The sequence below is a fragment of the Tursiops truncatus genome, chromosome 14, assembly GCF_011762595.2.
Source record: "Tursiops truncatus isolate mTurTru1 chromosome 14, mTurTru1.mat.Y, whole genome shotgun sequence".
Lineage (NCBI taxonomy): Eukaryota > Metazoa > Chordata > Mammalia > Artiodactyla > Delphinidae > Tursiops > Tursiops truncatus.
The window spans coordinates 6867135-6879736 of record NC_047047.1 but is presented as its reverse complement, the minus strand read 5'-3'; the positions used below and the strand labels follow the sequence as shown (position 1 = coordinate 6879736).

At 43.4% G+C, this 12602-nt stretch overlaps 1 protein-coding gene across 14 annotated transcripts in view; it reads right to left on the bottom strand.

Moving 5' to 3' along the window:
* Positions 1–12602, bottom strand: part of AFF3 (ALF transcription elongation factor 3) — a 568741-nt gene that overhangs the window by 19457 nt on the left and 536682 nt on the right. For all 14 annotated transcript variants that reach the window (XM_073791036.1, XM_073791035.1, XM_073791040.1 and 11 more), the window contains 2 exons: positions 5686–5749; positions 3040–3176 (listed from right to left, as the gene is read on the bottom strand). In XM_073791036.1, coding sequence (XP_073647137.1) covers positions 3040–3176; positions 5686–5749 — 201 coding nt within the window. The remainder of the gene's footprint in view (positions 1–3039; positions 3177–5685; positions 5750–12602) is intronic.

The following is a 12602-nucleotide window of genomic DNA, read 5'->3' as shown; positions in this document are numbered from 1 at the left end:
GTGTCATTCCTCTCTCATTGCTTTCAGGATTTTTTTTTTCCTTTGTTTTTAGTTTTCAGAAATGTAGTTTTGATGTGTCTTGGCATGCATTGCTTTGGCTGTTTATGCTGTTTGGGTTTTTCTCCACTTCTTGAATCTGTAGGTTTATGTCTTTTGCCAAATTTAGCAAGTTTCAGCCATTACTTCTTCAAAATATCTTTCAGTTCCATTCTCTCCCTCTCCTTCTGGGACTCCAATATTGACTTGGAGGTTCTACTGTCATTGTGCTTGAAGCTCTATCCACTTTTTTTTTTTCAGTCTGTTTTCTCTCTGTTGCTCCGATTGGGGGGTAAATTCTATTTTCTGTTCTCAAGTTCATTGATTCTATCCTCTGTCATCTCTACTACTGAGCCCCTCCAGTGAGATTTTTATTTGTTATATTTCTCAGTTCTTTAATTTCCATTTGGTTCTTTTTCAAAACAACTTCTATTTCTTTGATGAGACTTTCATTTTTTGTTTGTTTCAAGAGAATTTGTAATTTTTTGTTGAAGCATTTTTATGATGGCTGCTTTAAAGTCCTTGTCAGATAATTCCAACATCTGATTCATCCTGGTTATTGGTGTCAACTGATCGTCTTTTCTCATCTCAGTTGTGGTTTTCTTGTTTCTTGGTATGATGAATGAGTTTCTATTGTATCTTGGACATCTTGGCTATTATGTTAGGAGATACCTGGGTCCTGGTTAAATCTTTTCTTTTAAAAGGAAGTCACCTGTTTAGGTTTAGCAGGCAAGTCATAACCTACTTCTGTGGGCTGTGGTTCCATGTACAATTTAATTTTCAGAGGTTTTGTGGTGCAATTTTGATCTGTGGTGGCAGGGTTCCACCCGTCAGTGTCCCCCAGTCACTTGGTGTCCTTTGGTGGAGAAAGGAATTCTCTTGCCTACTGGGACAAAGAGCACATCCTAAGCTGGGTACCTGTGGCACGATCCTCCTTGGGGGTGCTCCCAGCTCCCGAGTGTCTCTCAGTGGGGGAGGGGAATCTCAAACCTGGTGGGCAACATGCAGATTCAAGTGGTATATTAATGCTGTTTTCTAACTCAGAGAAGAAAAACTCTTTTTTATCTTAGTTTTTGGAGTAGCTTAAGGGATTCTATTCAATCATCTAGAAAATGCATTGTATTTTCCACCCACGCAAGGTCCCATCTCTGGTGTCGAGCGGGTGTGCACATCAGCACCTCCAGTTTATTTGACATCAGGCTTTTATCATTGTTTGGATTTATTTGTTTGTTTTTTAAAGTCTGAATGCCTTTAGGCAGGCTATGCAGTTCACCAGAGGCCCTGTGACTTGCTTATTTGTTCATTCCTCAAATATTCACTGAGTACATACTGTGTTCTAAGATCTTTTCCAGGGGGTATGACCACATACACGAACAGATCAAACAACAACCAAAAACATCCCTCTGTTTGAGGCACTCACATTCTAGAACACATTATGGCTTTGTGCCTGTCCACTTCCACCCATATTCTTCCATGCCCTCCTGTGGGCATCTGAGTCTGTGCCTTATTCTGAGGAAGAAATGTGAGGATCTAGGGTCTCTTAAAGTAATTTTAAGTTTTTTTTTTTTTTTTTTTTTTTACTATGGCAACTTCTTCTCTTCACTGCCCAAAATGCTGTACCACGTAAGAAAACGGCATGAAGGAGTCACCAATACATTGGTGTAATAGAAATATTTATTTATTTATTTATTTATTGTGTGTGTGTGTGGTTTTTTTTGTTTTTGTTTTTGCGGTACGTGGGCCTCTCACCGTTGTGGCCTCTCCCGTTGCGGAGCACAGGCTCCGGACGCGCAGGCCCAGCGGCCATGGCTCACGGGCCCAGCCGCTCCGCGGCATGTGGGATCTTCCCGGACCGGGGCATGAACCCGTGTCCCCTGCATCGTCTAGGCGGACTCTCAACCACTGCGCCACCAGGGAAGCCCAATAGAAATCTTTTAATAAGAAAAATGCTTGGAGAGTGTTAACTTTCAAAACATTCTTGAGAAGTACTTTTTGAAGATGATGTGTTCTTGATACTGGGATGACAAAGTCAAAGGCTGTCATCCTTTCCTATTTCCTGAAGGAGAATAGTGTAAAATACCAAGGAGCAAACCTGGGCCAATGCATACCAAGAAGGTTAAATTTAGGATGACTAGAAATCTTCCATCTGGAATGGTGAGACATGGTAAACCACATTTACTCTTAGGTTGCCTAGAATTCCAGAATTAGAAAAGTCTCTTAAAGTTAGTTTTGGGAAGGATTATTTCACATAATGGGTATTAGACATTATCCCAAGCAGTTGAACCAGCTAAAGACATAAACCATATGACGAAGGTTCCCAGTAGTGTTAATGGATGAAATTCCTTTAATGGTTCATTAAAGAGACATTAAGGATGTGCCTTTCCATGTTGCCATCATGGAAGACAAAGAGTCTCCCACCCAAGTCCTTGCTGTGCCCCAGTCAGAAACCCTGCTTCTGCGCATACTACAGGTCTTAACCCAGGCCGGGGGATGGCGCTCACGTCCAAGTCTTAGACCAGAACAACGCCAGCACCTATTCAGATAGTGCGTCGTAGGATGGATTTCCTTTCCTAAAATCCCCTTGAATCTTCTTTCCTTTCATTAAATACTCCTGGATCATTTACTGATGAAGTTAGGATTTAGATTATATGAATCTGGATCAGGTTAAAAAAAAAAAGCAGCATGGAGATGTAGTGAATTCAAATTCCGCCACTTCCCAGCTGGGTGAAGTAGACATCTCACATCTCCCTCAGATTCAGCTTCCTTTCTGCAGCCAGTGGGGTTAGAGGAGCTGCCGCCACCCCCAGCACTCACACAGAGAGCGAAGGAGGCAGCCTGTGCAAAAATGTCTTGCAAGATTGTCCACTCTTATTTGGGGGATGAACATTGGTTCTTGGTAGCTCACAGTGCAGGCTGACGTTCTTTTGTGTGTTCACAGCACTTATATACATTCTTCCCTCCACCCCCAACCCCTGCCCCCAAGCAAGAAAACGCAGCGCTTACCTGATGAGCTCAACTGTTTCTGAATACATTGTATAGGGAGATTTGGATTCCATTGGGCCCTGCTCCATTGCATTTCCACACTCAATGAATGACAGGGCTGCTTCAGCATAGTTCAGAGCCTTTCCAAACTTTTCCACCTGATCAAGAGAGTTAATACAGTGTCTTCCTTAGGAATAGTTTTTCAAACAGCATTGTCACATAATCTATACACTTTGAGAAACCCGACTTTGAAGTTCCAAACTCCTGTGAATGGAGCTGAGAGAAGAGAGAAATAGGGTAATGCCTTCTCTAGGTATTTTCGCAAATTGCTACTGGTTTAGGGTAAATGAGTAAATGGTTATACAGAATTATACCAAATCTACAACTGCCAATCAGAATTGTGCAGAACTTCACGGTTGCTTTAATTTCTGTTGCCCTCTTTCCAACTCCTAATGGTTTCTCAACTTCGCTCCTTGGTCCTCACTGCTGAGCTAAATATATATCTATGTTCATAGGCCTGACTCCATGCAACAGTTTTCACACTTTTGGGCTATACTCTCACTTTGATGGTTTAAGGCCTTCCTTATTATCTTTTACACTATTTGTGACATTTACATCTCCACGCCTTCCTTTCAGTATGTATTTTTTAGTTGTTTCGTTAGCAGTTAGAACGTCACCCTAAGCGGGAGGGTGAGGAGAGAAAGGGAGAGGAGGTAGAGCTCAAGGCATGATTTCAGCTTGAAGGACACAACGTTGAAAATTAATTAAAAAAAAGACCTTTTGGGATTATAGGAGGTCCCTAAATTTACGTTAATCTTTACCCGTATCAGTGAGGATAACCAAGAATCAGCTTTACGTTCTTAGGTTCTCATAAATCTAAACACACACGTCAGGTTCGTGCACGGTTCCGTGCATTCTTCCTCTCGGTGGATCGTGACACATTCTAAATTTGAATTGCATCATCTCCGCAGTTTTCAAACATTCCTTCATCAATCAAAACAGAATTACGCAGATACTCTTAACTACTGATCTAAGTCTTGCCTCTTAAAAAACCTCTCATTATTCATGACACCTCAGGAAAGGGAAATGCAGAGCAGAATTCTCCCGCATTAGCAAGTCAAAATTTTAAACAGCTTATAACCCTAAGAGGCTATAGAGCAATATTTCTTGGCAGTGCTTTCAGATTAAGGAAGTCATTTCTTTCAATAAGTATTTGCTAAAGCACCTGATTCTGTGTGGTCTGTACTTGACACACAAAAGCTCCTTCCAGGAACATATATTTGCAGGGAAAAAATGTGCACTCACAAGATAGCTCAAAGTGCAAGGAAGTCTGTGATTAACTAACCGAATGCAAAGCAAGGAGTCCCATGCCAGAGAGAGGGCAGGAAGGGAGCAAGTGATGGGGCTACAGGGAGGCTAGGGAGGAAACTGGGAAGGAACAGTATGATCTGGCTGAATTTGGGGAGGACACTGAAGGTGTGGGTGTGCGTGCGAGTGAGAGTGTGAGTGTGAGGCTCTGCAGGTGCAAAGACCTGCCAGCTGGCACGAGTCAGGTGTGCTTAGAGGCGGCAGGGGGCCAACATGGCTGGAGCAGAGTATCGCTGGGAAAGGCCAGGTTGGGCAAGATGACACTGACTGAGGAAGCCTGGTAAACACTGGATGATTCAGGCAGGAAATTTCATTCTGCTTTAGAACTCAACGTGACCATGCATCGGTTCCTTCGGGTGACCAGAACTCTCCATCAGACTGTGGGACTGTGATGACAGAAGCTCTACCTCCTATTTCCCTTCTGTATTTTCTGACACCCCCTGGTTATTTCTCTGTACACCAGTGGACCTAGGCAGTTAGCTTCATATAAATGCATGCTTGGTGGGCAAAATCAGTAGCATTGGGGGGGGTGGGGTACAGTTATGGCTTAGGCATCTTCAGCCCTGGAATAATACTCTGAAGGTCATTTGAAATGCCTTATTCGCCTCCAGCACCCTGATTTCACTTATGAGCACTGGAGGGGAGCAGAACTAGAATCGCTAGATAGGAAAGACTCCCTTTGGATGAGATCTTCTGACAGAACAACCATATGATCTCTTTTAGGAAAAACCAGAAGTGTTCTAACTCTTGCCTGAAGGCTTTAAGCTTTCTCAAATAAATTATCCAAGTCAGAAAAGTTACTCTCTGAAAACATCAAATCATACAACTTCAGGGTCTTATGTGCAGTGAAATAGTTTCTGGATTGTCCAGATTCATAGGAAAAATTCATTCTGGCAGGTACATATGAAGAACGCAAGTCTTTTTGAAAAGGGATTTGATCCTGGGACCAAGCCAAGCGTTGGCCAGGCTAACAAGGGAGAAATATGCAAACTGGGGTGTTTTCTTTTTAAGGAAAAAAACTATTACCACCCACTGACTCCATTGCCTCTGGTTCCTATTCAAACTTTAGGTCTAAACTGAAATATTAGTTTATCCAGGGCTTCCTCCCAGTCAGACATTATTGGCTGAGGTCATAATTTATTGGGCGATGAGCACTGGATTATCTAAACATTTTTGCCTTTAACAGACCCAGCCATCCTTGTAATAGATTTTATAATGACCCTAGCTATGTTGCCCCAGTGATGAAGCTGTGGTACAAACATCATTTGGAGGAAAGGATCTGGAGAGAAAAGGTCTTACCATTGCATCTGCTTTATGCTTCATTCGCTTAGCTTCTTGCATAAAATAATCTGCACTGCGTGGCCTACGAGGAGAGGGTGATATGAAACGTCATTACCGTGCACGTGCAAGATCTTTGGAAAATATTCTTTCCTTTGCTCACACTTGAAGCACAATTTCAAGACTCTTCTTAAGACGGAATCAAGTATTTTTCTTTTCTTTTGCATTTCCAAACTACTATAGCCTATATGTAAAAGACTACGATTATATTTCTCTTAAGTTAGCAATCCAAAACACACTCAATATATGCAAATAAATATATACATTTACAGTGATTTTTAACATGGATCCCCAGTACCTAATTTGCGAATCAGATTTTTTATTGCACGGTTAAGAAATCAAGTGCAAAATCTTATTTCACAGGTTATTTACATAAAACAATCCCTTTTTAATGTAAAGATGGCAAAGGTATCTCATAATAATTGTATGGATATGTACAGGTGAGTATATTTCTGTACCCTTATGAAAATCAGTGTTGTTTGTATGCATAAATGGTACCCAAAGTTGCTTGTATCTCTACATCTAATTATTTTAAAGCTTTGCAATGAAAAATGAAAAGAGGTGCTGCTGTATGATTACATTCCAGTTGTAATAAAGTTAACTGTAAAATGATGTCTTCCTTGTCACAATGCAAACATGGCATGTATTCTCTCTAGCTCTGATTAACTGGCTGGTAAACATTAACACCAGACATGGGCATTATTAAAACAATAACCCTGGCCAGCGCTGACTCTGCTGGGAGATGAAGGGAATTCATCCAGAGATGGATCTGAGTGTGTGACATGACCCCAAGTTACACTAAACTACTCATCAGACAGTAACTTTAAATGCTTCATTGGATAGATTTTTTTAAATCTACGTACTTTAGGTACCATCAGCATAAACTTGTTTTGCATTATGGGTCTTTATATAATCAGTAAACTTGACCTATTCATGTACACACCATAAGCCAGGACCCCCTGAATGGGAGATAAGATGTAAGTAGCAATATTAATCATGAACTGTTTAACCTATTTAATACACTTATTTTGAACTGCCTTCTTTCAGCTAAGGCATCTTTTCCCCAATGCAGTATTAGGTAGTCAGAGCGTCCTTTTATCCTAAGGGGTCAAAAGGCTTAGAAAAATCACACATACCATGTCAATGACATTACCATCCAAAACTATAATCCTCAGCTGAATGGTTTTAATCAATCAATCAAACAAATAAACAAACCAGGATCAAAGCAAATACTTAATTTTGAGTCACAAATCACAGAAGCAAGAAAAAGACCTTGGTTTTCTGTCTCTTCTTCCGCATAAAATATTGTCAGTACTGTGGAACATGCTGGGAATTTTTAACTTTTCCAACAAAGAAATGAGGAACATGGCTGCAGGATTTCCCTAATGTGCACAACGAAACTCTGTTTCTCGATCATGAGCCCTTCACCATTTTTCCTGCCATGCAGGCCTGGACTCTTTCATTCATCATGATGGGTCTTCATTCGTGGGTGAGGCCTGAGGTTTCCTTCAAAGGAAGGCCCTGCTCTGACCGGCTCTTCTTGTTCTAGTTTATTTCCTCAACGTTCACGCTTCCTCCATTTGAAGGGCGTTTTAGTTGACTTTCACGATGGTTTATTCTTCTCTGTCCACATATTGACCTTTGAACACATACTGGCTATCTGTGGGGTCTTTGATGCCGACTGTGGCAATTTACATTATTTTTGTTCTTGTTTTTGTTGTTTAATGGACTGACTTAATTTTTCTGAGCAGTTGTAGGCTCCGAGCAAAATGAAGTGGAAAGTACGAAAAGTTCCTGTGTACCTCGTGCTTCTGCACGTGCACAGCCTCCCTCACTACCAACATCCCCACCAGAGCAGCACATCTGTTACAATCGATAAACCGAACCTGACATATCATCATCACCCAAAGTCCACAGTTTACATCTGGGTTCACTCTTGGCGTTGCACGTTCTGTGAGTTTTGAGGAATGTATAATGACACGTATCCACCATTATAGTATCATACAGAAGAGTTTCATGCCTTAAAAATCCTCTGCAATATCTTTCGTTTGTCCTTTTGCTGAATGCCCCGAAGCAGAAGACCAGACCTACCTCTGCCCAAACCCAGATCTGACTCCTGAGCTTCAGATGGGGTCCTGGAGCCTATTTGTTCAGGACAAGAGTTCAGGCATCTCCATCCATCTCTCCCCCAGTTATCAAATGCTATGAATGCTCCCTCGTAAACATCCCTTTCTTTCCCCAATGACCGTATCCACCAAGTCTAGGCTTTCATCACCTCTCCTGGCCTCTAGTTTCACACCCATCCAATCTATTCTGAGCTTTAAGCCTTGACCTATGTTTGTAAAACGTAGCTTTCATTATATCACCATCCTACTCATAGATCTAAAATCCATCTCCAGGGCCTATGAATTCCAATCGCAGTTCAGGTCTCCAATCATCTTGCCTCACCCTCTTAACCGTACCACTTACTCACCAAGTCCCTCAACCACAGCCAGAGAGGTGTCCTCACTGTCTGGTTGACATGCCATGGGTGTCTTAGAAGCTCTGCTCATCCTTTCCGTTCTTCCTGGAACACTCACCTCTCTGCTCATTCATTAAGTGCTTATGATGAGCCAGATGTTACCTGTCCCTCAAATTCTTAGGCCATAAGGCCTTCTTGGTAATTTTGGTCCATGATCAGCTATGTCTTTCCTGATCTCAGACACCACCTCTTGTTTACACTTCACTTCCAGGCATTTAATTACCTTCTGCTGTCCTGGGCTACAGTCACTGCATGTATGCAAACTTTGCAGCTGGACCATTTTCAGCGGGGGCCCTGTTGTAGACCTCTTTGATCTTCCCCACCTTGTAGTTTTAGGTACATGGTAGAAGAGAAATGAACCCCCCCCCCTTGCATTCATATTTTGAGTTTCAAAGAGAGAGAGACAGGGTTGACTTCTGATGGGGTGCAGCCTCGAAGGCAATGAGCCAGAGAACATCTCCATGGCAACCTGAAATTCTCCACATCATTATCTGTCCCACACTCCAGTATAGGAATTTGGTCGTTTTTCTCTTGACCTGTTTTTTGTAGACCTCGTCACTAACGGATCATCATTTTTTCAAATGCATTTCGTTCTCACGAACGAATTACTTTGGTAATAAGCAAAGGCATCTGTTAGCCTTCTTAGTTACCCCTGGGGTGGCAGTGCCACCTAATTCCTAATACGGGTACCTTAATCAATGCTGTTTTTATCTGCAGCATCTAAGTGTATCCTTTAAACCTGAGATGGAGTCTGAGTCACAAACTCTCACAATGGTGTAGGTGGATAAGTAACACATCTATTTTCTGACTACATCACAGCAGCTACAACATTAACCTGAGATGCTGAAGAAATGTACTATCAGGGCCTGTTTAGGATCGCATAAGAATTCTCATCTTTGCATCTAATGGAGGGCTTATTACACTGAGTCACTGAAGATTGCTTGATGATTGGCCCATTTGTTTTCCTTTCAGGTGATTTCTAGAGCCACACTCCTAGATCAGATCATTATAAAGGCAATGGGATGATGGGATGTCACCCAGATTGTCCGGCAAGGCAGTGGACACGTGCTGTCATGAAGGCATCACTCCGACGGTGACTTTCAAGTCAGCAGGAAAGTAAAACTGCCGTCACCATTGTGGCAGTTACAGAATATAACGTGGCACAGGCACTAAAATGAATCTAATGATCGCAGCGTTCAAACTCATTTTTCATTGAATCTTCTTTCTTTTCTTTCACATGGAAAACCTAGAGTTTTGCTTTTCATTGTGATCATAAGGTTCTTCACACCGTTTCTCACAGCGATGGTATTTGATGATGATACGTGAGCAACCCTAAGAAAAGTACAGTTCAACATCATGCATGTAACTAACCGTGTCTCTGGGGCTCTTCAGAAGCTGGGCTCGAGTGATCCAAACGCCAAAGCCGAGCCCCGTGTATCTTTGTTATAAGAGCTCTCGGCAGCGAAAAAAATGGGAGCACTTGATCCAGAGGGGGTGCGCCCTCCTCACCTCTCATTGCCCCCACCTACACGCGAGCCACCTTAGTTCTAAGCAGCGGCGGGGGCTGAGCTACCCTAAAATTTCTTCTGGCACCAGCGTATTAGAGCAACCTCGCTCTTTGTTCTCCTTTGTGGCTGCGATGGAGTTGAACGCCCTCCCACGGAGAGGCTGGCGGGCTGCTTTCTGTGATTCCTACCTCTGTGAAATGCACCTCCTCAGCAAAACCAGCCTGTTTTGTGAAAACTGGCAGAGATGGCGAACTCAACGTGTCTGAACAAACGGGTTCCTTGGCAGAGCTGAAGTGGGGATCATTTTCTCAGGGAAGTTGAAATCCAAATCAGACCACTAAGCAACTGCACACCAAATGAATTCGTCATCTGATAGCCTGTCAGCTTGTCATTTAATAAGTCCCCGAGGTGTGACTGTGGCCCAGGCTGTGAGGTACTTTCTTGACCAAGAAGAACGCGTAAGAAGTGAGGTAATTGTTTTTCACGCACTGAGTAAGTGGGTGCTGCCGATGAGGGCATTGCGCAGCCAGGGACCCCGGTGCTGCCGCTGGCTTTATGAGTGCTTTCCGAAGGAAGCAGGAAGACTGCTTTCGGCAGCAAGGATTCAAATGCAGCTTTTGTTTCTACGCCCTTGATGTTGGCTGGGACCCCCGAGTCCCTGGCTTCTCAGAAGCATAAGCAATCACTCATTGTGTCTCCTACAGGCCACAGGCTCTTGCAGGTGACTTCTCTCTCGGCCACACATAGAAAACGGCGTGTGCTTTCCAGGACACACAGGCTAAATGGCAGGTTTTGGTCACGTGAGCATAAGCAACTTTCTATCGAAAGGGAAACACATCAGTTTGATTGTTGTTCTTCTCTGGGTGTGATATTTAACAAATGAATTTATTTACAAAACAGAAACAGACTCACAGACTTAGAAAACAAACTTATGGTTACCAAAGGGGAAAGGCGGGGGCAGGGATAAATTAGGAGCTTGGGATTAACATATACACACTCCTATATATACAATATATAATCGATAAGGACCTACTATATAGCACAGGGCACTCTACTCATTACTCTGTAATAATCTATATGGGAAAAGAATCTGAAAAAGGATATATGAATATGTATAACTAAATCACTTTGCTGTACACCTGAAACTAACACAACATTGTAAACCAACTATATTCCAACATAAAATCAAAAATTAAAAAAGGGCTTCCCTGGTGGTGCAGTGGTTAAGAATCCGCCTGCCGATGCAGGGGACACGGGTTCGAGCCCTGGTCCGGGAAGATGCCACATGCCACAGAGCTAAGCTCATGCGCCACAACTACTGAGCCTGTGCTCTAGAGCCCGCGAGCCACAGCTACTGAAGCCCGCGTGCCTAGAGCCCATGCTCCGCGACAAGAGAAGCCACCGCAATGAGAAGCCCACATACCGCAAGGAAGAGTAGCCCCTGTTCGCCGCAACTAGAGGAAGCCCGCACGCAGCAACAAAGACCCAACGCAGCCAAAGATAAATACATAAAATAAAATAAACCATGATAACTGTAGAAAAACGACTGATAAAAAAAAATTAATCAAAAGAGATAAAATCATTTGACAAGCCCTTAAAATGATCAGAGAGCTCAGATTTCAATCAGGGAGATCTAAAAGGCCTTGTCCCCAGCTCCTGCCCTCCCAACACCCCCAGCCAAGTCCTCTTTTTCCCCTTTCTTTCTGTTTTGGTTAGAAAAAAACAAAAACCTGGCTGAGAGGGGTTCATAAAGTGAAAAAATTCCATATGAAGAACAGAAAGGCACATGAATGGTGTATCAGGAAAGGTGGGGTCCAGCTTTGAAGCAACTGGGAAGGGGAGCCCCTCGGGAGAGGAAGAACGGCCACAGCAGGTCCACCGTGGGCGCCTTGCCTCGACGTAACATCACCTACTCAAGGATTGCAGTTGGTGTCCTCTTACTCCATCATCTGGCCTTTCACATACAGGAATCTTCCACCCTCTATAAAATTAAAACGCTTTTAGCTATGAGGCGGCTGAGCATATCACAAATGCCGACTCCCTCTTCCTGCCCTGCCAGCCACATCTCCCAGGCCAGGGCTTCAGCACCGCGTGGCTAGGGAGTCTCTTCTCACGTAGGGAGGCTTAAGTAGTTGGGTTCCTGGTATTGGTGCCACGGGGACAGATGGGACGTTTGGTGGTGTGGCTGAATGTGACGATCATGACTGACTCTTCCTTGTGAAATGTGGGCAAGAGACAGCACATCCTTCTGGAAACAGCAGGCAGGGCTGGCACCTGGGGTTCTCTGGCTCCCCGGCACAGCAATATGGCACGTGGGAAGAGAGGCCAAGCATTTCACCACTCAGCTCTGCTCTGACGTCTGTACTGAGGACTTCGTGACACAATTGTTCCCTGGATTTTCCAGCGCCAAGAACTCCCCTGTCACTAATTATGACACCAAGTAATTTACAGCTCACGGCTCTGCACTAATAAGATCCGTTTCTAGGCTTTGAGTTGAATCAAGTGCTGTCACTCATGGACATAAATCCTTACAGATTTTTTTTAAACAGAAGTTTGGTAATTACACCAGCGTCACCTTAAAATCAGGGCTCTCGAGGAGAGAAAGTGGCGCACGGCTCAACGTCAGGGGTGATCCTGCAGGACAGGCTGACCTGGATCACAGTTTTAAAACAAATGATTCGGTTCAGTTCCATCTACATCCGGAACTGCCCACTGGATTCGGGTGGCTGTTGTCAGAATCTCATGTTTATTCAACTGTTAGCGAGTATTTGTAATACAAAAGGATGAGTTTACTTTTTTAAAAAAAGCTACGTGATGTGGCTTTAAAAGTCACGTGACAGGATGGCATC